This window comes from Ambystoma mexicanum, chromosome 3q (assembly GCF_040938575.1).
Source record: "Ambystoma mexicanum isolate Mex_15411 chromosome 3q, UKY_AmexF1_1, whole genome shotgun sequence".
NCBI lineage: Eukaryota > Metazoa > Chordata > Amphibia > Caudata > Ambystomatidae > Ambystoma > Ambystoma mexicanum.
Window position 1 is genome coordinate 329,050,594 of NC_090926.1, and position 24,210 is coordinate 329,074,803.

Consider the following 24,210-nt stretch of genomic DNA (forward strand, 5'->3'; position numbering starts at 1 on the left):
TAAAAAAAAAAAAATTCTGTGGGGAAGCAACAGGGAGCCTCTCCCTGTTGCCTCCCCAGACCCCCATGCGCCCAAACCAACCCAAACCACTTCCCCGCCCTCTCAATCCCTCCTGACTTACCTGCAGGAACAGAGCTTTATGCTCCGGTCTGGTGCACCGCCTGCTCCAGAAATGGAAAAGGGACTGTGTCCATTTTCTCTATGGTGGCAGCCATCTCAGTTTCTTTTTTTTTCTCCTTCAGAGACTGGCATAATTTACGGCAGCCAATATCCGGAGGAAAAAAAGAAAGCTATCCGCACTATGGATGAAACTGGTGTGTGAATGGCTTTCATGCCATGGTGAGGGGCGGACATGGCCCATAACGGCCCACAGCCCTCGATGCTGGTGACTCGGGCTAGTGACCCATTACCGGCCATGTCCGCCCACCGGCAGGGCATGGAAGCCACAGTAAGGATTTTATTTTGAACGGAGGTGACTTAGATAAAATGTGTTTACAGATGCTGAAGAAATCCCTGGGTGGAGTGCCTTCACACTAGACTATGTTTATGGGCTTAGAGAAGACGAGTGATGTTCTGAAGTTTTTATACTGTGGCAATCACCTGGGTAGACCTGTGACAGTGACTAGGGCACTGACATCAATGGGATGTACATAAAGGGCCTAGCGCCATAGGTATTAGCCTAATTGATCGTCTATAATCGATCAAATGGTATATTTGACCAAATTCGGCCAGCATCATTCTATCGATTATAAAACATACCGAACATGTGGAGTGGGGGTTGCAGAGGTTTCCCCCGCTCCCCATGTTCGGTATTTTTGGCCTTGGGGATTGCATGGCCCCCCTGCGCCCAGCTTCCTCAACATGGGAGGCGGGGGGCAGAAAAAAAAGGAAAAAGAAGAAAAAGGGACCCTGCAGCGTCAGATCCGACCCACGTTAGACGGACGGGTCAGACGCTGCAGGTGTGCATGGGTAAGTAGGGGAGAGGTGTGAGAGGGGTGGGGGCGGGCTAATTTGGTTGAATGTGAACAGGGATTGGGGTTATTTCTTCATCTGGTGATTGTTCGAATGCGAGCAGATTTATTTCGAACAGTTTGCTGCGAGCAAACAATTATCAGACAAACAAACAACCCCAAACCAGCTCCATAATATTCATAGGAAAATAAACATTGTTGGGAAAGGTGAGCTCGGGGTCAGTTTGGGAGGGCTCTGAGCAGGTAGGAAACACCCAGCGTATCCAGAGCTGCCATTAAACTAAGGGGGGAAAGCCGCAGAGCCTGCGCTTTCCTTCTATATAACGATGGAACAAATGTACCTCTATGTACGCGGAGAAAAGGGTTTTAAAAGTTGTTATTATTTATATCCCAAAACCACACGCTCTATGCTGTGCTCTGGCGGGTCAGGAACCGGGGCCCAGAAGGAGCCCAGCTGCTGAGCTGCGGTTGCTCCCGAACCCACCCCAAGTGGGGAAGTGCTGAAGTTGCACCGCGGTGGCACAGGAGGCCCCAGTCATAAGCATAAAATTAAAGCCTGCTCACCATTAATCAGCACTGCTAATTGCCATGCACCGCCATTAGCCATATGGCGTGAAAGACAGCGCGGCTCTCCGCGATATGCCATCTCTCACTTCCAGGCAGGAGTTAGTGGGGACCCTCGATTTTAAAATAGCTTGTTTTAGAGATTTAATTTCCAAACAACTTTCTGCAGTGCTTTCTGTCAAGACTAACAGCACAATAAAACTTTGCGTTTATGTGACAGAAGGTGCATATTTACAGCGTAATAAAGCCGTGCTCCGGGTAACGGGCAGAATTCAGATATGCGAGGAGGGGGCGGGGACCCGCTGTGACAGATTTCAGAGCCGCGCGGGCCGGCAGGATGAGTCAGGTGCCTTTCACAGGCCGGCCGGCTTATTAGTGGGGATTTGTCCAAGGCACCAGATTAATAGCCAGGCCTGGTGTGAGCAGAGAGTGAGGCCAGCTGCTTTGGGGGAGGGGGGGGGGACCCCTGAGGCCAAAGACCTTTATTTATTTATTTCATTATTTATCTATTTATATTATTTTGATATGTGTGGATTTGGCTTTTCCAGGAAACCGGAGGTTGTATAACTTTTGAGAGATTTAGATACAATGCAATCTACCCCATGCCAGGCATACCTAAGAATTTGGCTTCAGGGGACAGTAAGTAGAACCTTCAGGAAATTGCTGCATGAAATGGCAAATTTTGCAGCATGAAATGACATATGTTGTGGCACAAACCTTTATGTATTCCGCCATTTTTGCAGAGTTGTTTTTATTGACTGGCGGGAGTTAGATTGGCACATTGCAGGAAAGGCAGTGTGCAAGGTTACAGGAGAGCCAGGTTGTCATTAATTGTATATTTTGCAGCAATTTAATGGGAAGAGTCCCAGATGTCTCTGGCTTGGCAGAATAGTGCTTGTTTTGACTATGTTTTTGGTTTAATGTGCATGCCTAGTTCATATTTTTTAATGGTATTGATCATTATCAGTTGTAATGCTGCAAATATTACTCTTCTATGTTCTCCAATCCCTCAAACACCCACACACCTCTCTCACAAACACACCTCACATGTCTCACCAATTCCCTATCACAACTTGCATTCCCGAACCTCTCACTCTCAGTCATACACATACTTACGTGCTCTGTCACATTGTAAAGTCACAACATGCACTCCCAGGTCCCTGCACACTCCAATCATACTCCCAACTCACACCTTGCGCTCCCCAATTCTTCCCGCAGTATACAGTCCTTCATTCCTTCGTGCTACTTCTGCATCTTGCATCCTTTCGCCCATTCTATCGCTCTCTTTTTCATCCTTTCCTCCAATCTGCAGCTCGCTGCCTCTTTCTGGCCAACTGCTGCTCTCTGCTTGTTGGAACACTGCTTCCCCCTCTGACCCAATGCTCTCCCTCTGCTTTCTTGCCTACCACTTCAAATCTCACCCATCACTGCTCCTCTCTCTCCTTTCCCTCTCATATTGTGACCATTTTTTACATTTTTTAAAAAATTTAGACATTGGCCCAGATCCTCAAAAAATGGGGCATCTAAAAATAATGCAGATGATATGCTATTTATAGATAACCCATTTTTGGGAATGAGCAGGTCACCTTAGTCTCAGAGGTGACCTGCACATTTCCACGGGCCTGAGCTGTAGCGCAACTGATGCGCTCGCCAGCCGCCTTGAATACATTTGTGTCAGAAGCGCTCCCCTGACAATGTTCTACAGGCTCCCAGCGCATTTCAAGATGATGGGCCCTTACGTGGCCTGCAGTTGTAAAATGCGACCCCCAAAAAATGCATTTCTATAGCATATAAGGAACAGAAATGCAAGAGAGACAGCAGTGGTTCTTACCTCTGCTGTCACACTTAATGAAAAATTGCATGGCCGGTTCAGGAAATGCCTACGATTTCTGCAAATTTAAAAGTGCCTCTTGTTTGTAAATTTGGAATGTGCTTTTAAATGCGCTGAAACATCCCCAGAAAAAGGCCATCTGAATGTAAGCTGTGCCAATTCAGATGTCCTTTGTGGATTAAGCTGCTCTTTTTTTGATGTAAGTGATGAGATGTGCTTGTGCATTTCATTTCTTGCATCTCAAAAAAAGTTACTAACCTGGCCCATTATTTTTCTGTTTTTAAATGGTCGTTTTTGCAAAAATGGACGTTTTTGGGGGTGTTTTTGCAAAGACAGCCGTTTTTGCACTTTTAAAAAAAAGAAATCCAGTTTTCGCTGCATTTTGCGGGATCTGAAATTGCCATAAGATGGGTGGTCTGAGTAATGCTTATCAAAGGGAAGAGTGAATCTAAAGCAGTGATATTCAAAAGTTTTAATACTGTGCCATCCCCCCTCACATTCCCTTCAGTAACACTATTAAAATATTGTTTCCGGGCCAAGCCCCCCAAACCTCTCCACAAGCTAGGATTGCTTTACTTTCTATGAATGCAGTCAGAGTAATTAATCTCTTTTTAAAGAGGTTTGCCCCCAATCTGGATATCCTTTGCAACTCCCAGACCCAATGTTGGAAGACCAGTGGTCTAAAGCCTTCACTGGTGCTACGTTTGCTGTCAACTAAATGTTAGGTTATGAGCAAGGGAACACATCTCTGATTGCTGGGGAACATAGGGCCTAATTATGAGTTTGGTGTTATCTCAGCGGTAAATCCACGGAGATACCACCAAACGGATTTACTGTTACCGTAACTTGGTCGGGCGGAATTACTGCTGAATTACAAGTTGCTGTATGGTGGTGTTAGACCCCATTTGTGCAGTCCATAGGACTCCATGGGATTTTGGCAGAATTTCGACCGTAGGTAATTCCACCAAAATTGCCTTTGTTTGGCTGTAAGGGGGCAGAATTACTTCCAGCATTTTGATAGAGGTTTTTCCTCCACCTTACCTCCAAACCCATAGTTCGGTGGTGCAGCAATGTGGCAGTAATGCAGTGGTAACTGGGTTACCACTGCATTACCAATGTTTTTGGCCATACCATGAGATCATAATAGTTCCATTCTTTAGAGCACTATGGTTTATGGCATAGAGGTCTTTGATTCCAAAGAGTTGAATCCAGAGCATCCTTAACCCTCTCTCACATGAAGGCAGAGACAGATTAAACACTTTGACAAGTGCCCACAGCCGCCCCGCCCCACTTCTGCCTTTCTTACATCAAAGGCAAACAGCCTGGGCTGCCCATGGCCTCCCACTGAGATGTTATCCTTTTAACAGGCTAAGCAAGCAGACCGATTACAAAGGGGGGTCATTAGTGATGTTAGTAGGTTACAATGCATAGAACATTTGTCCCTAAAGTTCATAAATGTCACACTTGTGATAGCCATTAAATCCCCCCACCCTAAGCTCTGCCTACCCAGGGCCCTCTGCCCACCTTGCCCACGGGGCCCTTTGCCTTTAATCTGCCACTGCACGAAGGCCAGGCGCTGCTTCTATATGTGGCAAATCCTTGGACTCCAAGTATGGGGGTTGAGGGTCACATTCACGCCCTTACCGATTGTCTGATGGTCTTGTCTTACCCACTTTTCTGAAAAGTAAACAGCCAGGATTTGCCTGTCTGCTGTCGTAGGGAGCCAGGCTGGTGGGCAAACCACTCTTCCAGAAGGGCATTGTGTTAAACCAGACTCAGTCACTGTTCTTTTAGCATCAACCCTTACATATCACTCATGCTTGGATGGGTAACTGCAGTGCTGCTTGAGGACCTGAATGCACTGCACTGACTATTAAACATGGGCCGGGAGAATAGCTCGGGGGCAAAGCGCTTCTCTTGGAAGCCAGACAACGCAGAGCAACACAGGTTGGAATCCTGGTTCCTCGCTTAGCTATTGGTCTGGAGTATTAAGCGTGCTATACATGACTGATTGATTAACTATTGCTAAACCCAGATGTATTTAGGAGACTAAACCAACAATGGCCATGACTTGACAGAGGTTTTAAGATCCCAGATCCTCACATGTTATAGAGGTTTATTTTCCCCATCCATTATGACCTCTAAACACTTCTTCACCGCTCTCAGGCAATCCTTTCCACTTAGATGAGTTCCTCTAGGGGTTCTGCCTGCAGTTCTCCCTTTGGGGGACCCAGGAAACATCCTATCCTTCAATTCCTGAACTGTTTTATCTGTCTTTGCCATTGCTGCCGCTGTCCTTGTGATTGCCTATTTTGTTTTCCCTTCCTTTTTTCTACACATTATCTCAATATAAATGGTCAGATCCTTTCAGGTTCTCTTACTTCTTCAGAAAATATAGTGGTGAATTAAAGTCATAGTGCTCAGACATTCTCTCCAGCAGCAGTGCAGTCCGTGTTAGATATGACATAAACATTGCCCCAGGCATACATTCATTTTCACAATGACTTCTAAACAAAGATTACCAGTTCAATGCTATTATAATTTCTCAGGCAGTTTGGATTCAATATGTCCTATTAGTTTTTCTTACATCTCTGTTTTCAGTCATTCTATTTCTCCATGGTTATTGTTTTACAAATATATGATATGATAAGTTATTTATAACGCGCTTAATACCCAGAGGTTTCTAAGCGCGGACCCGGGGATCGAACCTGTGTTGCTCCGTGTCGTTTTGCTTCCAAGGCGAGCTCTTTGCCGCTGAGCTATCCTCCTAAGTCCAAAAACATGCCTCAATTGTTTTATGTTCATGATAACATATAGACAACACAAAACATCATGTATAACCTTGCTACAATAGTCTAAAAATAAAATACCTCTGTACTTGCAAAATGTTTCCTTTTCGTATTTGTTTCCTTTTCTGCTGTTTGTTTTTCACCATGTGGAAAAATGCAGCAAACATAACATGTTCCTATCTAGTCAACCGTGCTGCTCCCTCTTCCCCCCTCGCCCCCCCAGCCCCGCCCCCTTCCCCGCCCCCCTCGCCCCCATCTCGTTGGTAGTGGATGTGTGTTGCTGCTGGACCTCTAAAAGGTGTATTCCAAGTAAGACCTTTATCTTGAGACTTTGTGCAGAGAAAAAACAAGATGCAGAGGCTAAAACAGGATGGGAGACTCCCTCTCCCAGAAGAGGACAAGGCGGCGCAGTAGCCGTCGCCGGTGTGCACCCATCACACCCATCACACCCATCTGAAAAAGTCTCTTCATCCTCACGTTCACAAATCACTCGCAAAAGCAGTCTCAGTGGTGGATGCTTGGCGGTTCTGCTTTGGCAGAGACAGGAACCCCTCTGAGGCTTTCAGAAACACCATTTCCAATGCAACTTTAAAGAGGGAAACTCCTCAAACATCTAGCCAGGCAGGCAGGCACCGTGTTGCAAACGCAATTCAGGACCGCATTTTAAAATCTGTTGGTGCTGTGAGCATCGTAAGCGTTCATTGGTCGATGCCTTAAGTCAGATGCCACATTAGATGTCTGAAGAAAAGATGATATCTGCTCGGGGTCGGAGGGGAGAGACGTGCCACGTACCGAGGTTCACTCGTTGTCAAGTTGGCCCAGTGATGAATGGGGGGCGCAGGTGGTAAAGCCATGCAACAATTAAAAGAATGACATCATACTATATTAATGAGCATTTCTGGTGTTCAAGCAAACCACATCAAATTAAATTCCTACCTTTCATTCCCTCACCCCCGGGGACAATCATTTTTAAAGTGGAGTAAACGATGGACGTGGGGGAGTGCATGCCACCATTCGCCCTTCTGCACCCTGGGGCAAATAAGGTGGCAACTCATGATTCAACACAACTCTCAGACCTGTTCTCTCCACCTTGGGCAATTTACCAGCTCAGCACTGACCGGTGAGTGCCCCTCGCCACCCCCCCCCCCGTATTCTCACATACTCCCAGAGACATAGCCTGTGACCAGTGCAAGATCCGATATTCCCGCTGCTGTGCGGTGGCACCCACTGATGGCGTCATCCCACCTCCTGGCACCAGGCGCTGCGCTCCCATTCGCTCCGCTCAGCTCCCCCCTTTATCGCCCAGTGAGACGTTGAAGATGGACCAGTCACCCTGCCTTTTATTGTTACATCTGTCAGTCCTTTCTTCCTTTCACCTAATTGTGACCTTCCTACTAAGCCCTGAGCATGAAAGGCTTTGAACACGGCGCTATGGGATGAGAATGGTGGACTCTGTCGTGGAAACATGGGCCACCCCTGTCTCACACCGTGGACTGATTCATTTGCTTGGAAGGATCTGATTCTTCCTGATGATGGAGAGAGGTTTCACCAATCACATGATCGCAATGATGCCACCAGCGCTGAAGATCCATGAATACCGCCTGTGATATTTTCTTCTTCAGCAGTGGACCTTCCACAAGGTGATTTGCTGGATGGTGGAGGGAAGGGATCCTTCCGGTTGCTAGAGAAAGGCTTCACCCAGCATGCAACAGAATATACACAACTGCTGAGCCATGTTTACGTGTAAGCAACTCGTATTCTCAAGCAGCAAATCCTCCATAGCTGATTTTCGTGGTCTGATCTGGAATCCCATTGATGCCACTGGCAGGATTTGCCAATTGTATGATGAGCTAGAATAGACCAGCGATGGGCAAATAAAGTTGCAGGAAAGTAACAAATTATGATGTTAACTACAAACGACCCTGAATAGCTGCAGCTATGATAGGTCATGTTTTGACTTCTTAAATATTCTGAATAGAACATCTTCTCTTACCTACTGCTTAGCTATTGGACAATTTACAGTGAAAGGGACTTCAAAATGAACTATTGCATTGCTCTCATTTTTGTACACAGCCGTCCTCTGAGATTTTCCCCTGCCCCCTGCAAATCCCTTAGATTTCATAAAGTTTTCCCCTCAAAAAAAGTTACTGCTGACTCCGCCACAAAGGAGGGGGCAGGAGGTGGGGAGTGTGGTGATGCGGAGATTCCTTAGCGTAGGTGCGCTTGATGTGCCGAAACAACTTCCGGGGCACCAGTGGTCCAGGGGTGAATATTTGTTTCTTAATCATCAATCAGCCCCACACCTCTAATACACCAGAATGCATACGAACAGATTGGAAACACAAGCAAATGATAAACCTCATTGTCCCATTTTGGTAACGTGGACGAAATGCCAGGCTTATCTCTGCAAGGTCGTGGATCGTTGGTTAGTTGCAACACATCGAAAATACAATTATTACCCAATGATAAAAGCGACTGTCCAGTCAAGGTTGTATACAAATATCAACTTTATTATTATCACAATAGACAGTTCTAGTACACTACAAAATACAACCCACCCGGTGAAGGGATGCAGAAGACAGACAGTTTCAAGATGGAAAGGGATGCACTCTGGATACTGACAGGAGGGTAGTCGGTAAAGTAAGTAATCGAAATAGTTCAAGAATACTTGGTTTCGGCACAAAGGGAGCAAGAGGTCGTAAAATGTCACTAGGGGCCTTCAGAGAAGGACCAGGGGACAGTACCACAATGTACCATGTGCTTGTAGGAGTTTGTGGTGCTCAACAGGGTTGAGTCAGTTTCAACGGCGCTTTGCAGCTCCTGCGACAGAGTTCAAGATGGGAGACAGCTGCAAGTATCAGGTGGCAGGCAGTTCGGCGAGCGAGACTGGACAGACGGCTGCAGTCTGGCCTACACAGCGACTCGGGTCAGGAATCATTGTCCCAGTGCCGGTGGGCGGGTCTGAAGCACTGGTCGAGATGTCTCAGATGATGTTAGCGACTGCGGCGTTACAACAGTCAGTGGTGTAGTCAGTTGCAGCTTTAGGGGCTTGACTGGCTCAAACAAAATGTCCTTTATGGTGTACGCTGGTAGATGCTTGTCGATGCACTCTTCCTAGCTTCTTCACTCGGCTTATGTCGTCCTTTAAGGCGGACAGCCCAAAGCTGAGGAGAGTGTTGCAGGCAACGGCCTTGTCCTTGATTTGGTTCCGAGACTCTCTGGCACTTCCCACCTAGGAATCATTCTACAGAGCCTAGCAGGGCATCATATGTGCTGGCTGGGTACCAGGTCTGGAGCTGCTGGAGGGTCCTCTGGATTTAGTATCTCTGTCTGTTCCCTGGGTGATGTTTTGGGGAGGGATCTTGCTTCCCTCGTTGGAAATCCTGGCCTCCCTTCACTGATTGGAAGCTGTAAGAGTCCAAATGAGTTCTTCGTATGACTCCTTACAGTGTCTTCAGTTGATCTGCCCAAAAGAGGGCTCAAACCTCTTTTAAAGCCAAATGGGCCACGGTGATTGGTGTAGGCTAAGCCTACCTTAATGAACCAAACCTGTGTCCCCACCAACAATTTCCAATATGCCAGAGGTCATAACCAGAGACCTTTGCAACAGAAAAGGTCAAGGGGGGAAAACATGTCATACTAAGGCCCACCCATCTTCCTGTCTTTTGTGGATCAAAGGGTCTCTCTGGTAAATTGAGCTCTCTCTGGTTCCTGAGTAAGGCAGCAGGCCTCCCTTGAAGCTTGCGGTGAGTACAGACTCTCTGTCTCCATTAATCCATACACTCATACCTTCTCAATATATCCCCCTGTGTCGGTTGACTACTGTAAATACATAGTCCCACACATGACAGGTCACTGCCCTTGATACTAAGAAACGGGAGCGGGCTTCAGGTTGACACAGTACATATCAAAGGTTGTTGGGTTTCCTGTCTCCTTTGTTAATGTGGGCATGTTGAAGTATACTCTATTGGTATGTTAATTGTGTTAATTGCTGCCACCAGCTGCAGAGGGTAAACAAATGGACAGGGCGGATCCATGGAGCTTTTGATAGTTAATTAGGCTGCTATGGCAAGAGGAATGTTTTGCCTTCCACTTTCTGAGATGCCTTGATCTACTCTAGGCTGTCGTATTCCAACTAAATATGATAGGGGGGACATCGCATGTCGTGCAGTGAGCATAGGAAAATCTGCGCCGATTAGCCCCACAGAGTTTGCAGAGGTTGATCTGCCATAATTCAATTTCATTTAAAATTGCAAAAAAGCCCAGGAGAGCACACACCCACTGTGCAGATGATCAAATTCCTCACACTTGAGATGGTCTTTGGACGAGAAGCAATCCCTTACATTTTCAGGGATTGGCCAGCTGTTTCAGGCTAAGTAGTGATTAGTAATTCACCTATGCATGACCTGATGCATGACCTCAACAGACCGGCTTGGCGCTAATACTGCTGTGCTGCGACCCCTGTAATTTCATGCTATTTCCTCGTGCTTGTTCTGTGGTATAATGCTTGCCCTAATGTTGCATCTGCTTTCTTCCACAGTCGCTGTTGTGACAAGAAAAGCTGTGGCAACAGAAATGAGACTCCTTCGGATCCAGTGATTATCGACAGGTAGGCCTTTCTTTTATTCTTACGCTCATTAGGGTGAAACACCTGCCCTGCTCTGGGGCTGGCTATAGAGAAGACCTTGGAAATCATTGGAACAGCCCTGTGCTCGGCTGCCATGCATGTAGCATTGTGATTGGGAAGATTTGAAAATGTGGAGCCTTTCTGTGACACAGTTTCTTGGATTTTGGCATCTATGGATTTTCTTTGTCTGCGATGATCAAGCTTGACTCCTGGTTCGTGGCATCATGGTGTGCACATTCCCAGATAGCATATCGCTTAGGTTTATTGTCATGGCACAACCCCAGAAACCACCCTGTTGCTGCAGCGCAGGATAGCAGTGGTGCAGTAGAAGTACAGCTTAGCCTAAATCTGTGCGTACAACTCAAGGCCACAGCTCTGTGAAAAAGGTGCCGCTTAGGGTGACAGCTTGCCATTGGAGATACAGCTCATGGTCATAACCTAGTCATGGGTGTATAGCTTAGAATCGCAGCTCATGAGCGGCGGTGCAGTGACGATATAACCCAGGGTTCCAGGCTGTGGGTGGGGGCAGAGCATGGGGTAAACACCTAGCAGCTCAAAGCCGGTGCCCCGCGGTGGTGTAGACCTTAGGGTCTGCCCTCAGAAGAGGGATTACAGCTTAGGGATCCAGCCCAGTAGTAGAGGGGAAGTTTGGGGTGATTGCCAGAGAATACAGATACAGCTCTGTGCTTTTTAAATTTGGGTTGACAACCCAGGACTGGAATCTGGCTTGGAGTGATTGCCTGGGAAAGAAGGATGGCACGTACAGCTCAGAGCCCCGGCCCAGCAGTGGAGGTGGAGTTAAGGAAGAAAGCCTCAGACTGACCGTGGAGCATGCGAAGACTGCCCAAAGGTTGAATGGGAGCTTGGGTTTTAAACCATCTGCAGGAGTAGAGTTTGGGGGGACTGGCACAAAATGGATGTAGGTCTTGATCCAAAAGCCCCTTAGTGGCGGTAGAGCTCAGGGTCTCAGTTCTGCAGTGGTAGCTGAGTGCTGGGGGCCAGCCTGAAAATGGAGTTGGCACTGAGAGCTACAGCCAGAAAGTAGCAATGGAACTCAGGTTTTTAGGGCCGATGTAGAGGTAATGTTTGGGGTCTGTGCTCTGGGGTCCAGCAGTGGAGGCAGAGCTCTGGGGCAGGCTTAGCAGAGCAAGAATAGTTCATCACCTGGTTCCAGCAGTAGACATAGAGCAGGGTCTGGCTCAAAAGTGCAGATAGAGATTAGGGTCTGGCCCAAGCGTTACAGATAGAGTTTGTTTGTGGCCTGGGTCCAGAGGTGGAGATATAGTCTGGGGCTTTGGCTCAGCATGTGTGCTAGAGTTTGGGGGTCTGGACCCCGCAGTGGAGTTTAGGTTGGTGGTCTGACAAGGGAGTTGAAAGCTTAGGATGGCAGCTTGGCAGTGGCGGTAAAGCCAGGGTTTGGGTGGTAGTGCCGGTGACACACGCACTGGCACCTGAATCAGGTCTGCACACGTTCTATACTTGCTACGCAATATGAATGGGTGGTTACTGTGAGCATGAGGACAGTCTCTGCTGATTTCTTTGCCCGGCTTTAATGCGTTCTCCGTGACAATAATTTGCGTGGACTGTTCATGCGCCGAACCCCTTGTCACGCCCGGCCCCTGTGTTTGATTGCTTTTCCCAGGGGACCACCTCTCGGTTCGCCCTCGATGGGTTCTGTGGCTTCATTCCCAGGCAGTGGCAGGAGGCCTCCGAAATAATAAGCACAGAGTTACTGTGATTTATGAAATGTGGGCCGCTGCTTATAAATATTTAACTTTTATTGTACAATTGTTGCGATGATAAATCATTGCCCCTGTGTTTGCCGGAGCAATTCATCTATATTTCCAAGATTTTGTTTATGCAAAACTGAAATGAGGGGGGAAGAAAGCGTTGCCGTTTTTCCACAAATAGCTCCCTGTGTGTGGATCACAGCCATATTTATTATGTGCGCAGATTTCTTGGTAACATTTCCAGTGCTTACGTACATTGTTAAATTCTGCATTATTGGCCTCGTCGATGCGAGCCCCTGCTAAAACCAGAAGTAACCCCCACCACGTGGGCCGTTTCCCCTCGAAGGTCGCAGGGTTTGTGTGTATATTGTAGACAAAATAGGATGTCAATGTTTTTGTTGAGCAGTGTCCGTGGTATTTCCCCCTGACTCTGGAGGGGTCTTGTGGGCTTATGAAACGCGTCTGTCAGCAGGCACTGTGGTAAGCCGATCCCGCAGACGGCTCCACAAAGGGGTCCCAGAGGTGCGGGTCATGTGTGATGGAAAGCGAAGACAGACTTTGCTCGGCCAGGCAGCTGGCGGCATCTTGTCAATCGGCGCAAAGTCGGCACTTGTGTAAAATTCTCTGGCAAAGGCGCATCATTTCCTTGTTTCCCTGTGAATGTTGTGTATGAGGGGGACTCGCTGGAATGATCCAGAAAGATTGGCCATGATGTAGATGGTGACTAATTATTGGCTTTAAACCCGTGAATAATGTGTTGCATAAACGCGGGAGCATCTCGTTTGCCACCTTGCTGGACTTTAATACATTCTAAACTGAACTACATTATCTGCAGCGGAAGGATACGCAGCACGCCGTTTGGTGCTTTCCCCTCTTTAGTGTTACCTATGGACAATATTTGCTCCTCGGCCTCATATGGACCGTGCCTGTCCACACTTCTGAAAGCCCCCTCCTCGCCCTCTGTACCGGGATTTTTCTAACTGGCATCCAGATATTGCCCGCCTTTCCGCTGCATAAACGGGCCATTACTTCCGCAAACGCTGGGGTCAGGCGGGCTGACCCGTGGTTGTCAGCTTCCTCCCGGCTGCCACTTCTGCCTCTCTGGTGCGCGCTGTAAGCTTTCCTGTCAGGAACTGCTGATTGGCAGGTGGCCCCCCAACCCCCCACAGCTTTCCAAGCTCGGCTGATATCCGAGGATGTACCCCATCTGGCCCCATTGCCTTGGCTACGTAAAGTTGTGAGGGCTCCAGCGGACCCTTCCTTTCTGGGTGGGAGTGCCCCCTCCCTATGTAACTCTCGCTGGCATGTTCGGTCTCAAATACTGTATAGATGTGTGTGCAAATGAACACAGACACACATATGGGGAGCTTAAGGAACCTATGCCATATCCTGTAAACCGATACATCGCGTAGGTAAATGCTTATATTGTATGCTAAAATATATTGTTTGCTGAGGTGCATACATTATATATTGCAAGATAAATGCTGTTCATTGAGATGCATACATTGTATACTGAGCTGCATATTTTTTGTGTTGAGTTTCAAGCAATGTGTTGTACACACATGCACCGTATACCAAAATGTTTGTACTGTATATTGAGAAACATTATATTGTGAAATATAGTCACTGTGCACTAAGCCAGATACATAGGTTGTACAATGAGATGTGTATACTGTATATTGAGATGCATACATAATATACCAACATGCTTATGCCATACTGAGATGCATATAGAAAGTATTGACGTATGTAGTGCGGATTGACATGCATACACTATGATATTGATGGCAGTGTCTACATCTATGGGCCCTGAGGGAGGCCGCAGGGGGGATATATATGATAGAGCTGAGGGCTATAGGCTCATTTCACCTCCACATGTGTCCCTAGACGTGCACTATATACCACACAATTGCATTCAGTATGAAGATAAACAAGGCAAGGTTGTGTTTGGTTGCTGTTTTCATATTTGAGAGGTTCGAAAGCAGTGCAATGCATTCTGCTTTCTTGCGTTAGGGCCCACGGCAGCATTTGTTTGATTGGTTTCATCATTACAGTCTCATTTGCATTGGTTCTGATGGAGCATATACCTGGTACATAGCAGGAAGCACGTGACCATGAATGGGCCAATCACAGAAAGAGGAAAAGTAGTTAGATATGTTTAAGTAGTTCGTTTGCATGCTGTTTTTCCTTGATTTGAATTATTGTTTACTCTGTTAAAAAATCAATAAATGCACCAGTGGACAGTGAAGTATCCATGTATTCCCTTCTTCGCTGAGGGGAGAATTGACTCATTTATCTCTTGCCGCGCTGCGTTCATTTGCTGTTTCATGTTCTTCGCAAAAGCATAATGTGCGTAATACAATATTTGTTGACAATTCCATACCATGCAACTTTGCGTGGCCCACTTGACTGTGTTATGCCCTCATTATGTCACGACTCAATAAGGAGAGGCCATGGTTCATGGGTGCTGTTGGAAGGTCCAGTAATAAGACTGGCTTAGAAGTGAGCGGCTGCACTGATCATATGTTGCCCCTAAACTGCCAGTAACTCATAGTGAGAACTAATGAGAGTTATGAATGCCCTATGACCATCCCAGGCAAAATCGAGATAACATAATGCGCCGATACCACTGCTGAGTTTATATCAAATACATTTTTTGAATGCAATTTCCACTAAATGTGTGATTTCTTACAATCTATTAATACTCTTTTTCCTGCTTATCTGCCTTGCTAGGGATCTATTGATTCCTGCGTAACAATGAAATGATCATCTAATCCTACAACAATATTGTCCAGTGGCCGACGCATGTTTCACACTTCTAGGCTTAAGATTCAACTAATGTGCGTGCTTCTTCAGGGAAAAAAAGAATGTGCTGTATGAATATCTTTTCATTCCAATCACATGTCCTTAGTTTTCAATTGTAAAGATTGTGAATCCTAGTTATTTATTGCAAGCACTTTACGTTTGTTGAAACAGCGAATTAGGGAAGGCTCCCGCGGTACAGTTTCTGTGCACTTCCTGGCTGGCTGTTTGTTAGTGTGTTAACAAACATCCAGCCAGGACTATTGATGTCATTGTAGGATTAGAGGATCTTTTGGCTGTTATCCATGGATCAAGTCCACAGGAAGGGGTTTTAGAAGGAGGGCAATTATTTTATAACTGAATTGTAAAGCATCACATATTTTGTAGGTATTGCATAAACATTTTTTTTATTGATATCAATAATGTTATCAGTGCATTTTGCTATCCCAGATTTTAATCTAGTTTTATGTGGAGTAGTTCCAAGCTGTAATACATTGTGGGCTGAAATATCTGCATCTTTGTGATATGTTTTTGTAATATCATAGGTCCAGCACAGCGCTCCATGTAGCATACCTGGGCAGAATTAGTGGGCCACACTAGGATGTATCTGGGGGAATGAGGGGGGACACTGGCGAATCATCTAATAATATGAAAAACATATAAATGCATATATAGTTCTGATTATTTACACAAGCCCACATGACTGTGTAAGAGGAAGACTCTTCAGCAGGCCTTTGTGCTCCCCTAACAGAATCATACTTTTGTCCCCAGTACCGATGCACCAATTTAAATCGAGAGCAGTAGCTGATGGGGCTCACAATGCTCGTCTGAGGATCCAGTGCCCACCCACTTGTATTGTGCTTTTTCCGAGATAACTTTGAGTTTCCTGAGCCGCCTCGCTGCACTCGGTGTTGCCTGGCCCAGGCTTGACTTGCTTGTTCGTCTTTGTCCCCAGAGAGGGGCGCCTGGTATTCATGTATGAAGGAATATGTTATATATCAGAGGACCCTGGCATGACCTTTCATCAAGGTCGCAAGTGTGTGCATTGTTTCTGAATTTAGCTTGGCTGTCACTGGGCTTCTTAAAGTGTGGGTCTCACCGCGGTCTGCTGTTCCCAGTAGCAGTATGGGCCAGCTGCACCCAGGGAACTCAATTAAAGGATCAGAACTCACCATGGATGCACTTGGTTTAGATAGAAGCCCATACACGGCGAAGTATGAGCAGTGCTTGCCCATCAGGGAAGAGATGGGCCTCACCCAGTCCTTTGTGGTCTGAGCCAAGGATAGGGAAGTTAGTGGTTGGTAGATCTACTAGCGTTTCCTGAGAGACAGGTTCTAGCAAGTATTGGAAGGGTCTTGGATTCATTCGTTTTGTCCTTATTTAACCCTGAGGTCACCCATGGGGTTTTCAAAATGTACTTTGGCTATAGTGCGTGGGCAATTTCAATTTGCTTAGTTAAAACCCTAACCATACGGCTAGCACATGCTACCCACATGTGTGGTTTTCTCAAGACTGGCCTCTATGCAAAGCCCACTGATACTTGCAGTTCACTGAAGAGATTGCTTCATTTTAGTACTCCCACTTGATCCAATTTCTCTTTTCTTGCGAGAATTCAACAGGTGTGGAGTGCAGAAGACACCACCAGTGGGTTCCTCTGGAGACTGGGGGCAAGACTGCTGCTCTCCTGTTCCCCTGATCCAGATAGCCTGTTTCCTGCTGGTCTAGAGTATAGTTCCAGGGGTCTGAGGAAAGTTCTCCCTGAGACAGCGGCATGGGCTTCATGGTTTGGCCTAGGTGATGTGCCACTGGGTGCTAGACCCCGCACCAGGAGCAGGGCGAGAAGAGGACTTACTCTATGATATCTTGCTGGCAAATTGCTCTTTTGCCCATAAAGCACCACGTTTCGCTGGTATGATTCCCTTGCATCAGAATTCTGTAAACTTTTTCCACCCAGACGCCACATCCTCTACAGTGTTCAGTGGGTGGTGATATCAACCATGGCTGTCCAGCTTGTATAGGAACTCAGCTGGAAAAATTGCTGACAGACTGGTCCTCCATGCACATGGCCATCTCAGCAACTAAGCCCCCTTGAAATATTTATGACCCGGGCAACCCGTTTCCTTCTGTTTCTTTGGAAGCAGGCTGATGGGATCTGCCACTTCCATATGCAGTAGAATAGCGGGTGGTGAATAGCATGGCATATGCAGATGATGTAGTTATCTACGACCACACGTACTTTGGAATGACCAAGAGCACTGCTGAACTTTGGAAATATGCATTGGTCATAAATATGGCAAAAACAAAAGTAATGCATTTTTCTAGGAAGGAGTACGCGTGCCCAGTAATAATGTCACCTGAGGGTCCTTTGGAGTATGTAATGTAACTGGGCATAAATATCTGGGGTTTGAGGTTAACCGTGACAAAGCATATGTAGAATTAATGAATGAGAAAAAAATCAAGGCCATAGCACTTACTTCTCTTGTCGCCAAGCTTAGTGAACAATCTGGTGGTGTTTTGTGCGATTGTGTTATATAGGTATGAAGCCTTGATGGACAACCCATCCTCATTTTTCCATAATCTTGAAGGCCGTTTTTGGAAACGAATGTTGGGAGTGGCTCAATCCACTCAAATTGAAATTTTACGGTTAGATCTGGCCCTTATGTCCTTGACTGGAATGGCATGGAAGAGACAAGGAATACGTTATATCAGAGCCATAAAAGATCCCCTGCATCCCGTTTTAAGAACATTGGTACATATAGTGAAGGCAAACCCTGGTGATCCCTATAGGAAATATGTGGACACTATCTACGAGAATATTGGGTGGATGCCAGATTGGACGGAGGGTCTTGGCTGTATGATAAGTGCTTTTGTAAAAAAGCTCGAGATATGCGATTGGTGTAGTAACTACGACCATCTCTCGGGCTTGCACTCTATATATAGACAATGTGTATGTGGCTCGTAGGTATAAGTTGCTTAAACCATATTTGGCATGTAGGCCATCTTCATTGAACCGTCGATTTTTATTATTGTTGCGTATTGGTCAATTGCCAGTACTTGTCAACATGGGTGGTCAGATAAACATACAGACAAGTGCCAGAATCTGTAGGATGTGTAAAATTGAAGGAGTGTTGGAAACATATAGTCACGTCATCACGAGTTGTAAAACTAAAGACCCATTGTATATGTGTTCCTTTGGAAGTCTAGTCTTTGGAAGTCTAGTTCGCACTTGCGACTATATTAAATCTGACCAGTTTTGATATAACTGGATTAATACTGCGAATATAGCATTTTATAGGGTTTGGGGAGAGCTATCAAAATAGCTGAAATGATTTCTAATTTTTATAAAAATGTATGTCTTGTGATTAAATGTCATTGGTTTTTAGTATGTATGGTAGATGACATTGTTATTGTATGTGATGAATTTAAGATGAAATACGGAATGTAGAATTATCTGCCAATTTTATGGTTCTTATATGATGTATGTTTTAATTGTAAATATACACGTGTAAAGTTTTTTAAAACTAAAACACATTAAATAATAATACAGGAAAAAAAATATGCAGTGAATTACTGCATGACCTCACGTGCGCCTCCACCATAGAAATCCAGGTCTTGCTCATGTTGGGTCTCAGTAACCTCTAAAGAACTTTCCTTTCATGTTGCCTATCCAATAAACTGAAACTGACACGGGCATTCCGAGATTTGGTCATATCTTGTCAGAATTATTTCTTTATTGATTTCAAGTCGCCTGCACATTTTGATCAATATTACTAATTGGGATGGGATGTGACACACAATCTGTATTGCTTTACGATGTAACAACGTCAAATTTTATGATGCTTGAATTCTAACGAGACAACTATGTCCTTCATGAAACAGAGCCAAAGAAGGATTCGAAATTAAGATTCAATGAGCAGGAGCTAAAACCAGCTCCTGGGTGTGAGGCATCGGCCAGTAGGCAGGTGCTGCCGCTGGGGAACCAGGAGCGAGAACCCAGTGCACTGCGAATCTTATTTCTACAGGAGAGGCAAACTTTAACCTTGTGCACATTACGTGTGATCCTTTATGTTTAAATGTGTACTAGATGTGTCCTAATTCTTCTTTATTAAAATTCTTAAAGTCATGTCACATATGTATGTTTGTAAGGTACCAGTTGACCTGGGGTGCCAAAAGTAGTCTCTGGTAGCTGTTGGTTTCATGCTAACCAGGCTCTCCTAGGTTAGAATCGGGGGCGACACACACATACACATTCTTTCACTTGATAACAATGACACTGTTCTGCACTGCTTCAATCTAAAGGATCCAGTGCACTCCCCTCTGTGGGGGGCTCGCACCCTACAACCCCACACGTTACTGCAAGACCAACTCTTCAAAGCCATTGGAGCAGACACCCACAAAAGGTAGTGGTAGTAATGATGACTTACTCCTGGAAAGAGGAAAGTATGGTGGGGGTAAATCAGAGTTTCTGCTTGTTGCTTATTGGTTAATGGAATAACCTCTCATTAGGAGTAGGTCAGAGTAACTAATAAACATCTTTAGTGAATTGACCAAAGTTGTTCTATTTTGCTTCACCACACTACAACGTTTTTGATATTCTAGGAATATTTTTTGCAGGTATCAAATATTTGCCTTCTCAGTTGTTCAGTCTCCATTTTCACCAAATGAGCTGTGATCAGGGCCATGTTTGAAGCAGATGCTGATGGCCAGGGTCTGACCCCAGGGGCTCTTGCGAGGTTGATGGTGTATTTGGACCTAATGGCCAAGTCTAAAAAATTACGCCCTCACTATCACCCAGAGCAGGTTTCTCCAGTCTAGAATCATGTGAGTGGTCCAGTCAGGGCCCCAGTTTGCAGAAATGGGAGCTAATCACTGTGCGTTTTTGGGAGAGTAGTGTTAACACTACCACCCTGGACTACGCTCTAAGTAACTGTGTCTTGGACCAATGTGGCAGTGCTTGAATTGAAGTAGCGGGAGAATCATGGATGCGCTATGCAGATGGCCACAGCCTTGATTTAGGATATGAACAGCTGTTCCCTATTCATTCTGTAATTACCTTTTTGGAGTAGCTTTTATGCTCAATAATATGGGTGTTCACATTTCTCCTGGTTTTCTGAGCACCATTAAACTGGATAATAACCGCTATTATTACACTGCTTAGAAGTGTGGGGAAACCTGACATTATTATTAATAATGTTTATGCTATTGTTATTTTTATTATTTTTATTGTTGGTGTTGTCCCGAAGAACTCCCTTGGTATATTTCTGTCAATAAACATATTTTAGTGCCTGCGGATCTTCGCTTAGGGGAAATGACACCTATTGGCTCTAAACTAAAATTGAACATGATCTCTGTCCTCTCATGTCTTGCTTCATTGAACCTATATTATAAGTTTATTTTGGTGAATATTTAAATACTGCTTTAATTAAAATATGGGTGCAAGTGTGGTGTCAGCGTGCGGCGCTAACCTCTTTGATGATAATAGCCTTTTTAGTTTTGCCTATTAGGTGGCGCTCTAAAGAGCTGCCTCTAAAACCAAACTATTGTCATGGAAAGTGGAGCTGGGAGAGATATGGGAAGCGAGGAGGGACACTGAGAAAAGAAAGTGCTCAGTGAAACATTCACTGAGCCCGGAGACGCCGGTCATGTAGCAAACACTACTTCAAACATTCAATTTGTAGAGTTCAGTTGTCGAAAAAAAATCAGCAATCCTTTGAGCGTTATTGTGTTATGGTATCCTTTTTATTTGCCAGTTGGTTTAGTGCAGAAGCCCAAGCCGATGTATTTCAGACTCTTAGTCCTTTTTCAGGGTGGGCTCTAGAAGAATACAATAAATATGAGCTTGTAGAGACCATGGGCCTCATTACGACCCTGGCGGTCCCGTAATGAACGGTGCCGGTACGGGACCGCACCGTTCATTACGGGTTGCCTGATTACGAGGACCCTAGCAGGACCCGGAACAGACGTCTGGTAAAACCAGACGTCCTTTCCGGGTCCCGCGAGGGGACCAAGGAGCTAATAACGGGCCCGGTGTTAACGAGCCCGTTATTAGCTCCATCCCCATTCTCATTAAGCCCTATGGGGGCTCAAATGGGAATGGGGAATGATTCTGTGCATGAGGAATTACCGGGTCCTCCAAGGTCGGAGTGACCCGGTAATTCCTCATTCACAGACCTCGGTATTGGAGCCCGGTATGGAGGCAGCCATGGTGCTAATAGCACCATGGCTGCCTCCATACTCGAGGCCCCATGTCTTCTAACAGAATATGTCTAATCCATACATCACAGTTAAATAATACACAATCATCCTGATAAATCATACCTGTTCTTTAAAGAGTACAACGTTCATTTCACTTATTCTCGCTCTTGTCTGTACTGTGGCATTAGGTCTGCCTCACACTCATCTCTACATATTGTCTAGTTGAAGAAAACATGCTGTTATTGAAAACCCTATGCATGGCAAAGTTAATATGTGATAATCTGCCATCACCACTGTAGGAATAAAAGTTACCTTGTTGGTTGTCCAATCATCGTATTGTCAATGGTTCATAACCATGTTTGTGACTCAAGGCAATATTCTAGCGAAGCACCAGAACATAGTGTGTGGTCAATTAAACAGAATGGACCTTAGATTGAATGGATAAGAGTGTGAGTAAGTCATCCAGCTACAGCGTGCTCAGCAACTTATTTAAAACAAATGTGGCTTGCAACCTTACCAATAATTAGTTGCGGTATAGTGATCTCTACTGGATGTTTGATGGATGTGGTCATCAAAGGTTTATAGCTGAAATACCTAACAGAGAAAGGATAATGATCTGCTTACATATGTGGCGCAAGTAGATATTCAAAAGAATAAATAATGTAATCTGCGTTAGTAAATGCTATGCACTACTCGAGTTTCTTACTTGTTAATCCGGTAGCAGTACTTCTGCTATGCACTGGGGGTCCCGGCGCATCTGTGTTGCATGGAAAGAGCTGTTACCATGGAAACAGGCACGCCTGGCCCATCCGGAGGGATAACTGTCAACGTCACCATGCGTTCGCGTGATGGCGTGAAATGTGGATGTAATGACAGAGCCTTAAGGTAAGTGTGTCTGTTGTACTTACATGGATACATTGGAAATGTATTACTTTAAAAATCCTGAAGCCTACGTATACAGGCTTACTGATATTTCGAACCTTGAAATAAACAGTTAAAGCTAACCGTATTGGCCAGATCGGCTCACAGAAATAATCCACATGCTAGTTGCATTGGTATGTGTTCATCAACAGTGATATATACCCAATGTGATGGCGCAGTGAGTGTGCTGAATTTCACTAATGTTGGCAGTATGCAATGGGTGCCGGTGTGTACAACATACCGAATACAGGGAAAAATCTTCTTTAATGATTAAATTGCACCATAACTATCTCTAATGTTAAACAGCCATTACTATATTCCTGGTAGTGTGTGATCACCTTGTTGTTCGTTGTACTGTACTCAATAATTCAATGGTATGGTACATCATTATTGCCAGTCAACAATTCTTTTGTGGTAGCTTGTTTTTGTCTAGTCTCTACAATGCATAAGTGATATATCGCTGATGCCACTACACTAGTGTACATTCAATGTATTGTTACATATACATGGCATACAATAAACGATACTTGCAAATTTGGCAGTTACGTTGCTGTTGTACCATGTCTGGTAACATGTCTGTACAGACTCAGGCTATTTGTCTCTTCATGATCCATTAGTTGGTCACATCCGCATGATGCGTCTTTGGTGCCTATGGTCCCGAAAAGAGTTGTTCATAAGAAGCAATGTAAATCAAATTCTTAATTCAGACCAAATGGGAAGACCGTGTCCAGCCTGTTGATCCAAAATACCTTTCTTTGCTCTAATTTCTTAGTTGGATTAATTCTTAATTCTTTAATGTCGATAACCTCAAGTATCTGAAATCTGATTTGGGTTAGTTGATGTTATATTGAACAAAACCTCTTGTTAAAGGTAACTGTTCATTATTAGTTCTGATATTTGACTTGTGTTAATTCCAACACATGAGTTCTTCATGGGTTGTTTGGCCAATTTATTTTAATCCACAAGGGCATTTGATTGCATATATGAGATTCTGGGTGTTGCAGGCGGCATTGTCTCGTAATGTAATTTTTTCTCCTGTTCTCAAGTGAGCGATGACATCACCGTTGATCACATTATTACAACTATTGCATGCCAGGCATGGTTAAGTATCTAGGTTTTTTGCTTTGTGTTTCTTCCATCTGTCAGGTTGTGTATTGACAAGATGGTCCTTCAAATAGTTACTTCTTTTGCAACTTGCTATCACAATTAAGTAGCGGCCAGTGTTTCAATATTGAACATTTTATTTTAGTGGATTGAATGCTATATTTGCTCACACATACTAGTGGTTCTTTGATGTCTTTATTTTTTGTTCTGGGTGTCAGAAGAGATTGTAGATCTTTATTGTTGACTTTAATTTTAGCTTCTGTCAATTCGGTTTAATGATGTCTTCTTCCTTGAAATTTACTCATAATTTTCGTGGATTCAACTTCCCACTCTCTTTCTGTGTTGACAGTTCTTTTCACTCTTAGATGTTGGCTTCATGGAAGACTTTTGATCATTGATGGTGGATAGAAAGTCATTTAGTAAAGTATTCCTGTCCGTTGGTTTGAGATATATGTACGTTTTAAATAGTGCTGGTTTAGGTGATATTTTACATCCAGGAAATGGAGACCTGGATTGCCAATTTTAGAGGTAAACTGTATCTGCTTTTGAATCATGTTCAAATATGTGAGGAATGTAGTGTTTCTCCGGTGTCATTCCATAGCAGAAAAATATCATCAAAGTATCTTCCCCAATGTCTTATGTATTTGTGCTAAACCGGGTGTTGTAGTATGTGATC

The 24,210-nt window shown here is 44.9% G+C and overlaps 1 protein-coding gene across 3 annotated transcripts in view; it reads left to right on the top strand.

The window, feature by feature from the left end:
* The window catches only part of EBF1 (EBF transcription factor 1), a 743,411-nt gene that overhangs the window by 93,120 nt on the left and 626,081 nt on the right, over window positions 1-24,210 (top strand). For all 3 annotated transcript variants that reach the window (XM_069653918.1, XM_069653920.1, XM_069653919.1), the window contains exon 6: window positions 10,696-10,764. In XM_069653918.1, coding sequence (XP_069510019.1) covers window positions 10,696-10,764 — 69 coding nt within the window. The remainder of the gene's footprint in view (window positions 1-10,695; window positions 10,765-24,210) is intronic.